Source organism: Lethenteron reissneri, chromosome 2 (genome assembly GCF_015708825.2).
Source record: "Lethenteron reissneri isolate LAM-NWPU_2019-01 chromosome 2, ASM1570882v1, whole genome shotgun sequence".
NCBI lineage: Eukaryota > Metazoa > Chordata > Hyperoartia > Petromyzontiformes > Petromyzontidae > Lethenteron > Lethenteron reissneri.
This window is the reverse complement of record NC_083780.1, coordinates 12,591,630-12,610,245: the sequence shown is the minus strand read 5'-3', so window position 1 is coordinate 12,610,245 and position 18,616 is coordinate 12,591,630. Positions and strand designations below refer to the sequence as shown.

Genomic DNA, 18,616 nt, shown 5'->3' with positions numbered 1-18,616 from the left:
TCCAGCAGTGGATTTGTAAAGGGTTATGAATTATTATTAATCACTGAAACATCTGGTTGGGTGGAATTGTATGATGACCATTCACTTGGCAATTTTTAGGTCATGAGTTCAAATCCCAGTTTGGGATTGTTATGCTTTTGCAGACATCTAAGGGGGTTAGGGTCAAGCAAGTTCCTAGTGAGATTACTAAAAATAAAAACCGGGGGTCTCCTGAGGTTGCACAAGACAGGATGAAAATCTGTCTCTTCCCATTCCAAGTGCTTTTGTGCTTCTCCAGGGCTTTCTAAAGGCAGTGTTGCCAAACTTGGCACAGCTGATTTGCCCAGTGCTGTGCTTTGTTGTTAATCCTGCTAATTAACATTCCACTGGGTTGTGTTGTGTTGTATATGTTGGGTATGAAAATTTGTTATGTTGTATGCGTGCGTGGGTGAAATTATTATGTTGTATATGTGGGTTATGAATATTCAGTGGAAATAATAATAATTAAATGAAATTTGGCCAAATGTGTAATTACCCGGAAATATGTTAATTTATGTAATTACGCACATTTTAATTATGCCAATTCGAGAGGTAATCGTATTAATTATGCGAGTGGGTGTAATTATGATAATGCAAGTCGTTATGATAACCAGACCCCGGTTCACCCCGTTATCGCTTTAACGTTTACTGAGTATGTATTAGTGTGTTTATTAAGGTCACCAAGTTCAAATCTCAACGCAGAAGCAGATCTTATGCATAGATTTCAGGAAAGAATCACACAACCACTTCTGTATTGATCAATTTATTACTAATTCAACCTTAACTATGATATAGTATGCGAACTCTCAATCCCGGAACGTCAATACGGCATCAATACAGTATCATCAACGATTGTCGGATTTCACTTCGACAACTGCACATGGATCCCGCCTAACGCGATGGTTGTTAGTGAGAGAGAGAGTCGTTAAAACGTGCAAATACTATGCTAAGAAAACCTTAACGTTAATAAATGATTATACTCAATATTGTTCACGCAGTACCGCACTCCTTATTGATCATACGCAACCCTTATCACGTTGTTAACACCTTGGGTCACGGAACAGTTGAATATTCTGTAGAGGATGCGAGTACGTGCGGCGATTATGACTGAAAGATACTTGAAAGATTATACGGCGATAAAAAAAAAACACAATCAAAAACAGTTATTATTCTTAAAGGCACCAATCTCAACAGATACATCGGCAGGTTATCTCAGAACGGCTCGGAGTAAGGGCCTGCGACGGTGCTCCTTTTCCGAAGATCGTTATCTTATACCAAGTTTACTAATTGGGGACCAGATCACCTGATAAGGATCCGGTGGGCCACCACTCCCCACGTGAGCGTGGCTCGGCGGAAGGAGGTGCCAAGAATCAGTTCGTATTGATGGATCTGTTGGGAATTTATGCGATTAAGAGTACAGCCCACTAAATATTAAAGATAAAAATTAAGAATACTCTTATACGACGGAGGCCACCACTCGGTCTCGTTGTGATGCCTTCCCAGCCACGGATGACTTAGGGGTTCGAGTGTGTTTGAGTGGTAAGAGTTGTCTTGAATAGTCAGTGTTCGGAGTCGATTCTTTATGTCAAACAGACGCCTGGTGGTCGTGTGGTGAGGGGGCGGTGCGCGTCATACGTATCAGGCGCTCTCCTGTCACCGTGGTGAATTGGCTCGGATGGCTGTTGATACGCTGTCGCAGTTCGGAACCCGGTCGGTAGGTGGCGCCCACAACTCGCTCGTAGCGTGCAGCGTTGGATCGTCGCCAAGTCGCGACGCTCACCACCGGCGGCAGCGGAGATCTCCGGCGGCAGCAGAGATTGACGAGCTGAAGATGAGTCGAGCCGACCCGCTGGTCGCAGCTCGCTCCTGAGTCGACCCTCCCGGTCGAGCTCGCTCCTGGGTCGACCCGCTGGTCGCCCTCGCTCCTGAGTCGACTCTCTGGTCGCACTCCTGAGTGGACCCGCTCTGTCGCACTCGTTCCTGAGTCGACTCTCTGGTCGCACTCCTGAGTGGACCCACTGGTCGCACTCGTTCCTGAGTCGACCCTCCCGGTCGAGCTTCTGAGTGGACCCTCCCGTCGCACTGGTTTCCAATGTTCAGGATCCGTTCCTTTATGCTGAAAAATCCCCCTGGATCCCGCCCACAAGGCGGGGCTTCCGATTTTTGCTGTGTCAGGATCTGTCCGTAGGCAGGTGTGTCCATGTGTGTGTCCGTATGTCCTTGTGTGCATCACTGACGGTATATTCCGTTGTCAACTCCCTCCATAAAACCCACGAGCAAACAACCAGATGTTACAAATTGTCTCGAAGTCGTCTCTCTGTCTGGGTGCAATTTATCTCTTGTCTGGCCTTCTTCATGAACCCAAAACACAGACGTTACAAATCGTCTCATAGGCGTCTTTGTTCGTGTTGCACAACCTGGAGGGGGGCAACACTCTCTCCGACCCGGCGCACAAAGAAATGGTTAAAAGTTTTAAGTTAACATTTGTCCCTTACTATTTCACAGTTATGATTCTGTATGTAACCTAAGGTCTGTCGTTTCCCATCGTGGTGCCCGACCCAAGTGTAGGTGTTTCCACGAGCGTACACACACTCCTATCCCGCGCTGCGGGGATACAAAGACGGCCGGGATCTCCCTTTCTCTCCGACCCTGGGTTTAACATCGTTTTTTTTATTATGTATTATATTCGACCTGGTTGTGATTCATCCCGTTATCCTGGCTTTTCCATAAGTTTTACTTTTGTCTTTCATGCATATACTTATTACTATAAATTTATTTCCGATATCTTAGGTTAAGGGGTAAGTTTCTTGATCCTAGGAATTCGTATTCCTTGGTGCCTGGATGGTTATATAAGCGGAATATAGTTTATGGTGAATAGAGTTAACATTGATGTTATGTGCGATACTATGTATTGTGATGTCTTTAACTTAACTTGTTTGTCAGGGCTTTACTGACACGAAGTTGCATTCATAGCCCGCAGTCTTTGCCCCACCCTATCTCTGCTCGCCGTTGTTGTTGCCTGCCGTTAATTCAAGGCCTCATTAATTTCCGTCACTCCTGAGTAGGTGAGGGCGGTTGAACCTTGGAGTCAGTTCTGGTTTTTGTCTGCCTGCTTCTTCTTGTGTCCCCTGACCCCGGGAGTTATTATTCTACTTTATGGCCTGTCGAAGCCCCACTCGCTGTTGCTGGGCTGGTGTTGTTCCCGGCTTTTTGCTTACGTTTGCAGTTCGCCGTGCTCTTGATTTCCTTCCCTCTTCAACCTTATATTGACTATTCGCTCCTGTCTGGGTGCGATTCAATTTTGACTTAGGAAGGTTCTGATTGTCATATGCTTCGGGTCGAATTGTATAGAAAGTATTGAAGTATGGAAATAACATTTCATATTGACTTAATAATGGTGATGGTTCAGTAGGCGTAACTTGTGGCCTGGTTTAATTGGAGTGGGTGTGAATATCGATAACTTTAGCCTACCCTGTTGTTAAATTCCGACTTTAACGTTACTTTAATAGCAATACAGAATAATTGAGCTTTTTGTCTTAACTAGGCGAATGCGAACTTCTGGTGACCCCCGCAGCCGTGTTGTTCAGCTGGGTCTTGTGCCTTGAGAGATATACAACCCTCTTTTAAATCACCTCTCCCCCTGTCCACCTTCTGCTCTGGGAGTGTTTATTCTTGATTCCAGGTCCAAGGCCCCCTCACATCCAGACGCGCAGGGTTGTTTACATCAGCTCCCCCCCTGTGCACGTGTTCTAACTAGCTCGGAATTCCTGAACACACAATCAGTGATGATTCCTGGCTTTCTGTGGTTGTGATTTAGACAAAGGCGCCTCTGTTTCTTCCATTGCCTTTGAGTCGACACTGCCCTATTATTTGCCCATGTGCTGAGGTCATAGAATTCGTTTTGACTTCAGTAATATTAACATTCAGTATTGGATTAGCAAATGGGCAATGGTTCATTGATGTAGCTCGCAGCCTGGTCTCCAGTTTGAGCGAGCGCGAGGATCGATAATTTAGCCTACTCTGTTGTTGAATTTCGAATTTTGACGTTACTTTAAAACCATGCAGGATGATTGGGCTTTTGCCTTAACTATGTCTGGCTGACACTCCCACTGTCTCTGCCGCCTGCACGGGTGACATGTGCCCGTTCATCAGGCCTTATCTTCCCTTGAAGCAACGTTGTAAATTCTGCCATCCTAGCCCTCCTCCGGTTCATTACTTAACAACACCTGGTGTTTTGCAGTTTGCTGCGCTTGGTGTGTTTCACTCATTAAAAAAAACAAGTAAAAAGATAATATATAAAAATCATCAAATATTATTAATCTCAATTATGGAAGAAGGGTTAGTATACAACATTCCGCCCTTTTAAAAATGACCAGTGGTCAAATGGCCACGGGTTATTTTTAAAAAAAATGTATACCCTTCTTCCATCATGAACCATCGATTGTCCTCAAGTTTTGCTGCTATTCCTTACAACGCGCGCGTACGTGTCACAACTTAACATGGTTATTTTGAATTGAGCAAAGAAAATTAAACAAGCGTTAAACATCGATATTGCGTTACATCGGTTCTGATACATCATGACTCCGACGAATATTCATTTTTGTTTTTGTTAAATCCTGGGAAACGCTAGGTAGCGGTTTCGAACGCATTTATGCGTTACTTTCCTCATGTTGCCTCGTTCACCACTTATCACTTCGATAATTCGATCACGGTTTTCGGGGTTCGTTTTTGTAGTTTCTTCTCTCACTCTCTGTGTCGTGGGAGTGTGTGGTGAAAAATTGTGCTGCACATAACCAGAATTCGCGCACCCGACCCACTTTGACCCTTGGTTCGAGGCATTCGCTCTCTCTGCGATTACATGCACATTTGCCGAGTCCGTGTGTCGATTTAATTCTGTCCCTCGTAATGTTGCCCTCTTTGTTTTTACTAGTGTGTTGGATTTCAACACCATTCCCGATACGTCATGGACATTCGTCTCCATTTTAGCACTCCGATCCACATAATTTTTGGTTTCCCTTGGATATTTTCCATTCAAAGGCTCATGCCTGCGCTCCTCAGGGCGTGTCCCTGCTGTCTGTTTTTGTACTGTCCGATCACGCTTCAATGCAACCCTGTCCTTGTATTCGATCCGCGCGTCATTTACGGGAGCACTGTCCACGTTTTTGCCCGCCCTGTCACTTGCAGCCTGCCTGTATTTCACATTGAGCGCCGGGTTTAACACCTCGGCGGGTGTGGCGCGTATGGGCTGCCCGCTCTCAATCACTGTGGATGGTTCATCACGTATTTGGACCGTATTCTGTGTTATTCCTCTATTCCCTCCTGGTATAGCCGGTGGAGGAATTGGTCGGAATTGTATCGATTGTGTTTGACCTCCCATCCTGCGATTCTCGTGAATGTTCGCATCCATACCTCCGCGGTATGTGTAACACCTTCCCGCTAGGTGGTTATCTTCCCATCTCTGTGCGTAATTTGAACCTTGCGTGTGTCGTGGGATGGGGTGTTGATATGGTTCTGTTCTGAACCTCCCCCTCCTACGATTCTCCTGCACCCTTGGCCCAGTGTTTTTCCCATTTGGGTGCCAAATTTTTCCTGGATTGTTACTTCGCCATCCCTGTGGGTAATCTTGACCTTGCGCATGTCGGGGCATGGGGTGTTGGTATGGTTCTATTCTGAACCTCCCCCTCCTGCGATTCTCCTGAATGTTCGGCTTTGTGCCGCTCTCATTCTCGTGCCAACCTCTCTCTGGGTTATTTTGCCATGTGTGCGTGCGTTTCTGCTGCTCTCTGCATGGTGGGACTGCTCGGTGATTTTTATTCCTCTCTGAGAGGCTGGGTTCCTCATCCCTCTCCCTGTGTTCTGGATCCGAATTATGATTCTTAGCTCTGTATAACCATGCCATGTACGCCTTGCTCTCTATGCGGCGTAAGGATGCGGTTTCTGGATTCAAAACCATTCTCACCCTTTCTGTAATCTCTGGGCTCAAGGATTCAAAAAACATTATTTTGAACATTTTATCCCCTTCGTGGTATTGATTCACATCGCCTGCGTAATACGCTCTTTTAAATTGGACGAGGTAGTCACGTGGATCTTGGTCCATGCCCTGGGTCATCGATTTTACAGCATAAAACCCCTCAGTGAGTGTCGAATATTCTCCAAACTTCCGAATCACTGCCAGGCTCAATTGTTTAAAATCATTTCTAACCTTGTGTGGTAGTGACTTTACCCATGGAATAGATTCTTTATGTAAGGTCCGTTTCAACAAACTCGCTTTTTCATCCCGTCTCCTCAGCCCTCTAATCATTGCCTCCTCTTCCACTGTCGCGATATGTGTGTGGATATCCATAGTCTTATTGTGGGGGTCAAAATCGGGAATTCTGACTAGAGCCTTGTCCATCAACTTAAGGGTTTTACTGGTGAACAGGTATTCCGAAAGTTGATTGCTGACAGCGTCATCATCAAACAAGTTATCATCAGGCAATCTGTCACTTTGGTCTGTGCTGTGTCTCTTGTGTTTAAGTGGTGTGCATTTTCTGTGTGCGCGCCCAGGGCCGTGTCGCTCGTGTTGCCATTTCCCTTCAGTTTTTGCCTCTGCCCTTAGTGTACCATGTCCTGGCGATTTTACTTTAACTTTTGTGCGATCAATCCCTGGACTCTGTCCACGTACCCAAGAGAGTGATTTGATGTTACTTCCATATTTATTTTGTGGCTCAACGTCTGTGAGTTTCGCTGGTGTCGCGAGCTTTGACTTCTCCTCCCTCTCGAGGGCGTCTGCTGCTTCAATTTGTTGTTCTATTTGTTCTTCTATTGTAAGGACTCTTCCCTCTTGGTTTGGATCTAGGGCCTTCGTGGTTTCGGGCGGCTCAATTGAAAGTTCCTTTTGCGTTACTATCGGTTGAGTTGCCTTGGCTTCATCCGAGGGTAATACGCTCTTGCCCTTGGGTTCTCCTTCATCAGTTTGCAGTTCGTCGGTTTGGCCTCCAGGGGGCGGTATATACTCCATGAGGGGACGGTCATTCGGTGATACTGACTCTAAGTCGGCTTCCTTTCGGACTTCTCTCAGTCTGTTAGTCATTAGCTGAGTGATTCGAATTCCTGCGGGGAGCTTGTCTTCGTTCCTGATTGTCGTTGATAGGTCGTCGAGCTCTTGTGTTATCACTTGGATTCCCGTGGAGTCTCTCATAACGTCTTCATCTTCTGAGTCCCTTTGTTGCTCCGGCATTGACTGTGCCCAAATTTGTCGGGATTCAAGGTTCACAATGGGTTTCAGGCGATTCAGTAGTTCGATCCCAAAAATCAGTTCTTTACCTGGGTATTGTACGACATATAGTGGATGGTTCATGTTGATTTTGTTGAACGTCAACTTCGTCATAACTTTGCCCAATGGTCGCATGTGGGTCCCTTCACATCCTGAGTAGGTAAGTTTACTTGGCATCATTTGTAGTGTTTCATTCTTCCTCTGGAGGGCAGTCTGGAGTTCGTCAAATAATTCTCTGGATATCATGGATATTTCTGCTCCAGTATCACAAAGGCCCTGGCTGGTCAGGGTGTCTTGCAGTATTACTTCCACGTGGACTCGTCCGACTGGTCCTACGGGAATCAATTCCCCCAGATGGTACCCTTTTCCCTCTGGTACCACTTCGGTGATTGCTTCGAGGCTTCTTGTCTTCTCTACGTTCACTTGGGCTACCTTTGCTCTGGGTGTGTCCTCCTCCTGTGTGGGTATAGTTGGTATTCTTCCCTTCGCTACTTGCATGGAAGTCTTCATACTCCCTAGGAGCTCTTTTTCCATCCTAATGTGGTGAGCATATCGATTCCTGTTAGCTAACGGTGGTCTATGCTCTATTGCTGGTGGAGGCGGCAGTAGGGGACGATATGGTGACTGGTTTGGTGGGCGTCGGCCTCCGCGGGGTAGGTGTGGCCCGTCACTCTCTCTTCCTCCTCCATAATTCCAGCCTCCGCCCTCTTCTGAATTCCATGGTGGTGGCGGCTGTGGGTGCCAAGTTCCTCTGGCCTCGTTCCTCCCCCACGTGGAACGTTATTCAGCGTGTTGTGGACGGGTGTTGATTCTATTGGGTTAGGCGCCCTCTCCTGGGGGAATTCATGTCCACCCCGTGTGGCGCTAATATTATTCCTTGGAGATTCGCTTCCCTCCAGATCGAGGCATTCTTTATCTCTGGTGACGATGTGGGTTTTGGCTATGCCAGTGGTTTTCCGTCCGTTCACCCAGGCCGTGTGGGCCTTGCTTTCAATCTGGCGTAGGGAGGCAGTCTCGGGGTCCAACATCATTCCTACTATTCTCACTATTTCAGGTCTCAATGATTGGAAGAACATCACTTTTAAGACTGTCTTATCTCCCTGGGCATTGTCCACGTCCCCTGCGTAATATGCTTTCTTAAGGCGCAGGAGATAATCTCGTGGGTCTTCGTCTACACGCTGGGTCATCAACTTTGCCGCGTTCAATCCTTCGGATAGTGTGGAGTATTCCCCAAATCTCTTAACTACTGCTCGGCTCAATTGTTTAAGTCACTCTTCACCCTATTTGGCAGGGAGGCTACCCATGGTCTGGCGGGTTCATGTAGGCTCCTTGATAATAAACATGCCTTTTCTGCTGATTTACCCAGACCCCGGATCTTAGCCTCCTGTTCTACTGTAGTTATGTGAGTGTGGATATCCCTGTTTTTGTTATGTGGATCGAAATAGGGAATTCTCACGAGTGCTTTGTCCATTAGTTTTAGTGTCTTACTGTTAAAAGTGTGTTGTTCGTCATCAGTGGTGTCGGTTCTTGAGGAGTGCTCCCTTGAGCTACCCTTGTCTCCACTATCACTGTTGTCATGTGTCCCGTGTCTGTGTCGTGATCTCCCTCTGTCCGAGGATTCGTATCTGTCCCGTTGCTTGTGTCTCTTGTTTTCCTTATGTGGGTCTTGTGATTCGTGCTTGTGGGTTGGTGTGCGTGATCTCCTTGAGCGGTGTCTATGTGGTGAGTGTTTTTGTCCTCGACCTTCATGCTGCCTACTACGTGTGTGGCTGCCTGCTAGGTGAGGTGTTGAATTTATGTTTGTCTCGTGCTTCATGGTTATCGGGATTCCTGTCTCTGGGATTTTTGGTGCGGGTGGTTTTGCGTGGGTGATTTTTACATGTCATGCGTCCCTCTGGTGAGCTCTCTCTGGTACCCATGTCGTGTTGGTCATTGTCAGAGGAGTCAGTGTTAGATGAGCCGTCACCATCACGGTGGCTCTGCTTAACATAACTTTTGTAGTGCCTTTTGCACCTGTTACGTGGGTCAACTTGGCTCGGTGATTTCTGCTTATCCCATGGCTCATGCTTGTGTGATGTGCGTCTCTCTGGTGAGCTCCTGTTATCCGTGTCGTGTTGGTCATTGTCAGAGAAGTCAGTGTCAGATGAGCCGTCACCATCACGATGGCTCTGCTTAACATCACTTTTGTAGTGCCTTTTGCACCTGTTACGTGGGTCAATTTGGCTCGGTGATTTCTGCTTATCCCATGGCTCCTGCTTGTGTGATGTGCGTCTCTCTGGTGAGCTCTTGTTACGTGTGTCGTGTTGGTCGTGTTTGTGCGAGGTGCGTTTCTCTGGTGAGCTGTCTCTGTCATCTGCATCATGTCGGTCATACTTGCGTAGCGTGCGTCTGCCGGTGTTCTGTTTATGTCATGTTTCCCGTCTTGCACCAGCTCCGCCCTTTCCCGCTCTATCATTACAGTGTATCCTGATGACTTAGGGTTAATTATTTGTCTCTCTCTAACGTTGGGGTGGTCGGCCTCATGTTTTCCCGTTTGTATTATTATTTCCTCTTCTCTCTCCTCGATTTGCGAGGGTGTTACTTTATCAAAATTGCTTTGCATAGTAGCCATACTCATTGTGGGATCTGGCCCTGGGCTACGTCCCCGTGGCTCGGAGTGTGGTAAATTGTTACTCCCGTATGTGTTCTGTGTATCAACGTCTGGGTGTTTCACTGGTGCATTTAGTGCGGATTCTTTCTCTCTCACGAGGGCGTGCAGACGCTCTACCTGCACCATTAAGGACAGTTTCTCTTGTCTCTCCCTTTCAAATTTTTCCTCATTCCATAATCTTTCTCTGTCTGTCTGTGCGAGGAGATACGAGTCTACCCTCGCTATTTCTGCAATTTTTACGTCACGTTTGGCTTTGCCACATTTCATCACGTCCTTAAGTAGTTTCCTTCTATGGGCCTTAACATCTTCTGTATGGCTCCCCTCCCATATATCTCTCTGCTCCGTCTGCTGGCTAGCAGTCCGTCCAGTACGTTTTAACACAAATTCCCGATATTGTTTTTCCATAGATTCCATCTCCTCCTCAGAGGTCCACTCTGTATCAGTGTTATGCGTTGGTGTGTCAAACTCAGAATGTTGTGGATCCTGTGCCATCTCTATTATGTAGTGTGGTTAATAGACTTAAGAGTGTATCTTAATTCTAACATCTCATGTGCGTCGTGAGTTACTCAAGAATTCCCCTTCAGAGCACATATAAACAATTATATCACAGGATGCGTCAGTTTAACTCGAGCAAATAATCTCAGCCCAGCTGTCTTTGTTACTCTGCTACTCTGGTATTTCCCTTCAGAGCGCGTTTTGTTTGTATACCCCCGTTTACAATCACAAGGCAACGTTAGTTCACAACACTTTGATTAACACATCAGTGATTCGTTCCTGAATTCATGCATAAACTGTCTGCGAGAGATCCCGGAAGACGAGCCCCCATTATGTTGTATATGTTGGGTATGAAAATTTGTTATGTTGTATGCGTGCGTGGGTGAAATTATTATGTTGTATATGTGGGTTATGAATATTCAGTGGAAATAATAATAATTAAATGAAATTTGGCCAAATGTGTAATTACCCGGAAATATGTTAATTTATGTAATTACGCACATTTTAATTATGCCAATTCGAGAGGTAATCGTATTAATTATGCGAGTGGGTGTAATTATGATAATGCAAGTCGTTATGATAACCAGACCCCGGTTCACCCCGTTATCGCTTTAACGTTTACTGAGTATGTATTAGTGTGTTTATTAAGGTCACCAAGTTCAAATCTCAACGCAGAAGCAGATCTTATGCATAGATTTCAGGAAAGAATCACACAACCACTTCTGTATTGATCAATTTATTACTAATTCAACCTTAACTATGATATAGTATGCGAACTCTCAATCCCGGAACGTCAATACGGCATCAATACAGTATCATCAACGATTGTCGGATTTCACTTCGACAACTGCACATGGATCCCGCCTAACGCGATGGTTGTTAGTGAGAGAGAGAGTCGTTAAAACGTGCAAATACTATGCTAAGAAAACCTTAACGTTAATAAATGATTATACTCAATATTGTTCACGCAGTACCGCACTCCTTATTGATCATACGCAACCCTTATCACGTTGTTAACACCTTGGGTCACGGAACAGTTGAATATTCTGTAGAGGATGCGAGTACGTGCGGCGATTATGACTGAAAGATACTTGAAAGATTATACGGCGATAAAAAAAAAACACAATCAAAAACAGTTATTATTCTTAAAGGCACCAATCTCAACAGATACATCGGCAGGTTATCTCAGAACGGCTCGGAGTAAGGGCCTGCGACGGTGCTCCTTTTCCGAAGATCGTTATCTTATACCAAGTTTACTAATTGGGGACCAGATCACCTGATAAGGATCCGGTGGGCCACCACTCCCCACGTGAGCGTGGCTCGGCGGAAGGAGGTGCCAAGAATCAGTTCGTATTGATGGATCTGTTGGGAATTTATGCGATTAAGAGTACAGCCCACTAAATATTAAAGATAAAAATTAAGAATACTCTTATACGACGGAGGCCACCACTCGGTCTCGTTGTGATGCCTTCCCAGCCACGGATGACTTAGGGGTTCGAGTGTGTTTGAGTGGTAAGAGTTGTCTTGAATAGTCAGTGTTCGGAGTCGATTCTTTATGTCAAACAGACGCCTGGTGGTCGTGTGGTGAGGGGGCGGTGCGCGTCATACGTATCAGGCGCTCTCCTGTCACCGTGGTGAATTGGCTCGGATGGCTGTTGATACGCTGTCGCAGTTCGGAACCCGGTCGGTAGGTGGCGCCCACAACTCGCTCGTAGCGTGCAGCGTTGGATCGTCGCCAAGTCGCGACGCTCACCACCGGCGGCAGCGGAGATCTCCGGCGGCAGCAGAGATTGACGAGCTGAAGATGAGTCGAGCCGACCCGCTGGTCGCAGCTCGCTCCTGAGTCGACCCTCCCGGTCGAGCTCGCTCCTGGGTCGACCCGCTGGTCGCCCTCGCTCCTGAGTCGACTCTCTGGTCGCACTCCTGAGTGGACCCGCTCTGTCGCACTCGTTCCTGAGTCGACTCTCTGGTCGCACTCCTGAGTGGACCCACTGGTCGCACTCGTTCCTGAGTCGACCCTCCCGGTCGAGCTTCTGAGTGGACCCTCCCGTCGCACTGGTTTCCAATGTTCAGGATCCGTTCCTTTATGCTGAAAAATCCCCCTGGATCCCGCCCACAAGGCGGGGCTTCCGATTTTTGCTGTGTCAGGATCTGTCCGTAGGCAGGTGTGTCCATGTGTGTGTCCGTATGTCCTTGTGTGCATCACTGACGGTATATTCCGTTGTCAACTCCCTCCATAAAACCCACGAGCAAACAACCAGATGTTACAAATTGTCTCGAAGTCGTCTCTCTGTCTGGGTGCAATTTATCTCTTGTCTGGCCTTCTTCATGAACCCAAAACACAGACGTTACAAATCGTCTCATAGGCGTCTTTGTTCGTGTTGCACAACCTGGAGGGGGGCAACACTCTCTCCGACCCGGCGCACAAAGAAATGGTTAAAAGTTTTAAGTTAACATTTGTCCCTTACTATTTCACAGTTATGATTCTGTATGTAACCTAAGGTCTGTCGTTTCCCATCGTGGTGCCCGACCCAAGTGTAGGTGTTTCCACGAGCGTACACACACTCCTATCCCGCGCTGCGGGGATACAAAGACGGCCGGGATCTCCCTTTCTCTCCGACCCTGGGTTTAACATCGTTTTTTTTTATTATGTATTATATTCGACCTGGTTGTGATTCATCCCGTTATCCTGGCTTTTCCATAAGTTTTACTTTTGTCTTTCATGCATATACTTATTACTATAATTTATTTCCGATATCTTAGGTTAAGGGGTAAGTTTCTTGATCCTAGGAATTCGTATTCCTTGGTGCCTGGATGGTTATATAAGCGGAATATAGTTTATGGTGAATAGAGTTAACATTGATGTTATGTGCGATACTATGTATTGTGATGTCTTTAACTTAACTTGTTTGTCAGGGCTTTACTGACACGAAGTTGCATTCATAGCCCGCAGTCTTTGCCCCACCCTATCTCTGCTCGCCGTTGTTGTTGCCTGCCGTTAATTCAAGGCCTCATTAATTTCCGTCACTCCTGAGTAGGTGAGGGCGGTTGAACCTTGGAGTCAGTTCTGGTTTTTGTCTGCCTGCTTCTTCTTGTGTCCCCTGACCCCGGGAGTTATTATTCTACTTTATGGCCTGTCGAAGCCCCACTCGCTGTTGCTGGGCTGGTGTTGTTCCCGGCTTTTTGCTTACGTTTGCAGTTCGCCGTGCTCTTGATTTCCTTCCCTCTTCAACCTTATATTGACTATTCGCTCCTGTCTGGGTGCGATTCAATTTTGACTTAGGAAGGTTCTGATTGTCATATGCTTCGGGTCGAATTGTATAGAAAGTATTGAAGTATGGAAATAACATTTCATATTGACTTAATAATGGTGATGGTTCAGTAGGCGTAACTTGTGGCCTGGTTTAATTGGAGTGGGTGTGAATATCGATAACTTTAGCCTACCCTGTTGTTAAATTCCGACTTTAACGTTACTTTAATAGCAATACAGAATAATTGAGCTTTTTGTCTTAACTAGGCGAATGCGAACTTCTGGTGACCCCCGCAGCCGTGTTGTTCAGCTGGGTCTTGTGCCTTGAGAGATATACAACCCTCTTTTAAATCACCTCTCCCCCTGTCCACCTTCTGCTCTGGGAGTGTTTATTCTTGATTCCAGGTCCAAGGCCCCCTCACATCCAGACGCGCAGGGTTGTTTACATCAGCTCCCCCCCTGTGCACGTGTTCTAACTAGCTCGGAATTCCTGAACACACAATCAGTGATGATTCCTGGCTTTCTGTGGTTGTGATTTAGACAAAGGCGCCTCTGTTTCTTCCATTGCCTTTGAGTCGACACTGCCCTATTATTTGCCCATGTGCTGAGGTCATAGAATTCGTTTTGACTTCAGTAATATTAACATTCAGTATTGGATTAGCAAATGGGCAATGGTTCATTGATGTAGCTCGCAGCCTGGTCTCCAGTTTGAGCGAGCGCGAGGATCGATAATTTAGCCTACTCTGTTGTTGAATTTCGAATTTTGACGTTACTTTAAAACCATGCAGGATGATTGGGCTTTTGCCTTAACTATGTCTGGCTGACACTCCCACTGTCTCTGCCGCCTGCACGGGTGACATGTGCCCGTTCATCAGGCCTTATCTTCCCTTGAAGCAACGTTGTAAATTCTGCCATCCTAGCCCTCCTCCGGTTCATTACTTAACAACACCTGGTGTTTTGCAGTTTGCTGCGCTTGGTGTGTTTCACTCATTAAAAAAAACAAGTAAAAAGATAATATATAAAAATCATCAAATATTATTAATCTCAATTATGGAAGAAGGGTTAGTATACAACAGTTGTCCATGACAAAGACCAGAGAAGTGGTGTCATCTTGCTCGCAATAAAATTTGCATTGCATGGGTTTTTGTGTACATCATTGTATATTGTCGTGCAAGCTGGATATTATTTCCAACCGTACTCAACATTAGTGGCAAGTGCTCTTCTACCCCAATCAATTTAGCTTTAAATCAGTATCTACCACAGTGTGTTTACATTAATATTTGAAAGACAAAAGGTGGGTAGGCATGGGTGCTGGATACATACTACGTCTGCTTGTGCTGTGTCCCTGATTAAGTAATCGTGAACAGTATTTGCCCTTGCAGTCTGTAAGGCTGAATGTGTTTTGTGTATGTGTGTGGACAGCTGTTGGTTCAGATTTGCTACAATCTTATAGTCTAAATTATGTTCCTAATCTTGCACATCATGAGCACATAGTGCTCTAACCACTCAAGGTGCAGTCCTGACTGCCACATGCATAATTGACATGCTCCATACTGGTCAATTTGACAAGTGGTGCACCCAGCAAAAAAAATGTTGGAGGGGACGCATTGCAAAAAAAGCTGCATATGAATTTCGCTTAATATGAAAATCGGGTGACACAAACTTGTTATCTAGTCCCTACAAATTTGTGCTAACCGATTTGCACGATAATAGTGAAAAAAAATATGATTGCATAGTTTTCATTAAACAAATTAAATTTAAATGAACATTGAACAATGATGAATTATTTTCAGTTTTACATCTTTAGAATAATCTATGATATGCAATGGCCATCTAACATCTAACAAATGTCCCTTTCATTAACCCCCACCCGAGTGTGCCTCTGATGCCGACCACAAGCTCCAGCTTCTCACTAAGCCCTTTTGTTATCATAAGCGTCTGTTATGTCTTCTAGGACATGAAGATGCAAAGTCTGCAGAATAAACATGAGCAAGAAAAATCTCAGGTACTTACGCATCCATGCAAACAGCGACGCGTCCACTCTAACACAAGCAAAAGTTGTATAAAGTTAGGAGCACCTTGCACCCGTCAAGAATTATAAGAACGCCCAAGTTAGGCTGCATTGGCTATGTATTGTTAGTGCCAGCATGCCAGTTATGTGGGATGACATTTTTAATGTTTGAAGTGGGAACTGTGCTTCTGTTTTGCGCTCAAAAGGAAAAAAAACTGATCAGGTCATGGTTCAATGGTCGTGCTTCGCGGAGGACTTTAAAGATTCCATGACATAATTTGCAGGGTAGGCCATTTTGTGCCGGTGTCATGATCCAAATTTTCCAAATTGAAAGTTACCCGCAAACTGCTCAATTGGAATTACACGGAGCAATCATTGCCCCCCCATACTGGCACACTGTTGCCTGTTTGCAGGGCAGGTGCTGTATCACCTTGGGCCCACAGAGACAGCTGCCATTGGGGGTTCCTTTTAAACGTTTGAAATGAGATGTGATGTAAATTGCCTTGAGACACCCCAGCGTGCAGAATGCTATATCAAAAACAAATTATGATTTACATGATATTGATGTCTAGTGGAACATGGGGTTCCGCTAGAGATGTGGGGTGTTGTGGATGATGGTTTTTCCATTTGTAAGAAAGCATACAAAGCTGTCTCACATGTTACTACCAAGGTAGGACAGTGGATACTTGCTCAAAGTAGATGAGAGCCCATCGATAAATTACCAATGATGGTGCGGTATACTTGGCGACCTGCAGAGCAACAACAGCAATATCGTTCTGACAGTTGCTATGCTGCCACTCAGTAGAGGTTGCTAAGGATGGAATGGTGGCACAGTGCTTAGCCAACTATGTGCTATAAACCTGCAAACTCAATTATATTCATGACCATGGCTAACATCAGTGGCGAGCGATATCTGAACAGGTCCTGTGCCCCTTCACGAACCCACACGGACTAGTGTGGTGGAATAGCTTGACTCAATCCCCATGACTGACACAGCATGGAAAAGCCTTCTTCAATCATTGAACCTTTGGATGGCGGTGTGTGCGTGTGTGCGTGCATTCAGATGCAGCGAGACCTGGATTCGCTGCACGATTCCCTTTCAAATGACCAGAAGGCTATGAGCACTCGGCTCTCGGAGCTGCGGAGGCTGGTGAAGGAGCGAGATGCCCTCATCCGCGAACAGAAGCGCCAGGTGCCCACTTTGCGATTGCATATTAGCCGTTGTTAATCCGCTGCTGGATGGAGGCCTTCCCAAGCGGCCGTCATTTGTCACGATCTTCTGATGTAATAATCCACCACCTACCTCCGCACCTCAGCTGTTTAATCGCTCCATTTCCCCGGTGGACATGCCCTGGGCGAGATAGAAGACAAGGATAATATAAATGACTTGTAAACGAAGTTATACAAATGTAGTTATTGTTTATCTTCGTAGAATGCATCGTCTATTTTAAGTGCTATCATTGAAAAATGATAAAGGTAATGGAATCACGATTCCTGTCTGTTAGCACTTTAACGGCCTCAAATTTGAACTGCTTTTAACAAGAGATGTGCCAAACATTTATAGTTAAAATTATCCCTCTTGTTGGGCAAAAAATCTGCCAACTCGAAACAAAATGGCGGCCATTTGGCTGCCATTTAAAAAACTTGAAATCTAAACCTCGACACATATACCATATATAAAACTCTTATAACTGCAACTTTACATCTCATGCCCCCCGTTTGAGCCCCAAAAAGACACATTATAATGCATTGTTGAGGTAATTCATGATTGCTATATACTAATTGTGACATTAATATGTGATATCTGTAATGTTTTATATGATTTTGTGGTAAATGCAATTTAAAATGTAACTCAATAAAGACGTATGAAAGTTATGAAAACGCTTATGAACGCAATACAGCACTTACACGCGTTCAAATTTGCATTGTTTCTTAAACTAAAAATTTCCGTCATGTGGGCACTTTGTCAGTGTCCCTCAACGTGTGAGCAGTGTAAGGAGATGCTCATAATATAACCAGCACTCGTGTGCAATACGTGATTTGTTTTTACGTAAGCATGGTTAATTTGTATCCCGGATAAACTTCCAACGGGTAATCGAGTTGACTGTATTTGAATAAGTGTAACTTGAGAATCAAATGTTCTACATATAATGGGGGTTTTCTGAAATACTTTTTGTTCAAACAGATTCAAGGTCTTTCTTCAACAAGAGTAGAAAGTGAGTATCTTTTAAAAACTCTTTTGACTTGAATGCACATGCAAAGTACGAGCACATACATACGGGTGTGTGTGCCTTCGTGTGTATGGGCAGTGGAGATGTTAGTGATGATTAGCATGGTTGGCTACGTACAGTGTGAAGGAAGTTCAACATGAGTGCACTGTCCTATAATGTCAGTGTCATTTGGCATTGAAGCCTGCCTAAGACTTCCACTAGGTCATCTCAGCCTAAACGTAAGTGATGGTGCGGCACAGGTGGGCAGACATGCGTAGTGCTGGCAACGCAACTCTGCGTAGCACTTTCATCCCTAATGGATGTTTGCAAATGAAATCTGCCCCAAATATTTATTCAGGCTGAGGTATCTTTGACGTTAATGTGTATGCATGTATGGAAGGCATCTGGAGGAACACAGAATCAATAACCTAAAAGCAAATTAAGTTGTTTTTTTTCTTATAAATTACATCAGAACCCCAGATAGAGTCTGAAGAGGAGGAGGAGGAAGAAGAGGAGGAAGAGGCTGAGGAAGAAGGTGAGATTATAGTTTACCAAATGAACATGTGTCCACATTTCTGAGTTTATTTCTTGCTGATATATTTTTTCTCTAAAATCTTAACAGCAGTCAATTTATTATTAAGTAAATGAGCAGGAAATGGGGTTTGTTTGAAAACAATTTAAACAAACAAGTTTTAGTCTACTAACCAGTGGGTCATCTGGATAAATG

The 18,616-nt window shown here is 45.2% G+C and overlaps 1 protein-coding gene across 3 annotated transcripts in view; it reads left to right on the top strand.

Annotated features, from left to right (window-relative positions):
• Positions 1–18,616, top strand: part of LOC133343139 (cilium assembly protein DZIP1L-like) — a 48,941-nt gene that overhangs the window by 16,018 nt on the left and 14,307 nt on the right. For all 3 annotated transcript variants that reach the window (XM_061552631.1, XM_061552629.1, XM_061552630.1), the window contains exons 10-13: positions 15,623–15,673; positions 16,743–16,871; positions 17,865–17,895; positions 18,362–18,424. In XM_061552631.1, coding sequence (XP_061408615.1) covers positions 15,623–15,673; positions 16,743–16,871; positions 17,865–17,895; positions 18,362–18,424 — 274 coding nt within the window. The remainder of the gene's footprint in view (positions 1–15,622; positions 15,674–16,742; positions 16,872–17,864; positions 17,896–18,361; positions 18,425–18,616) is intronic.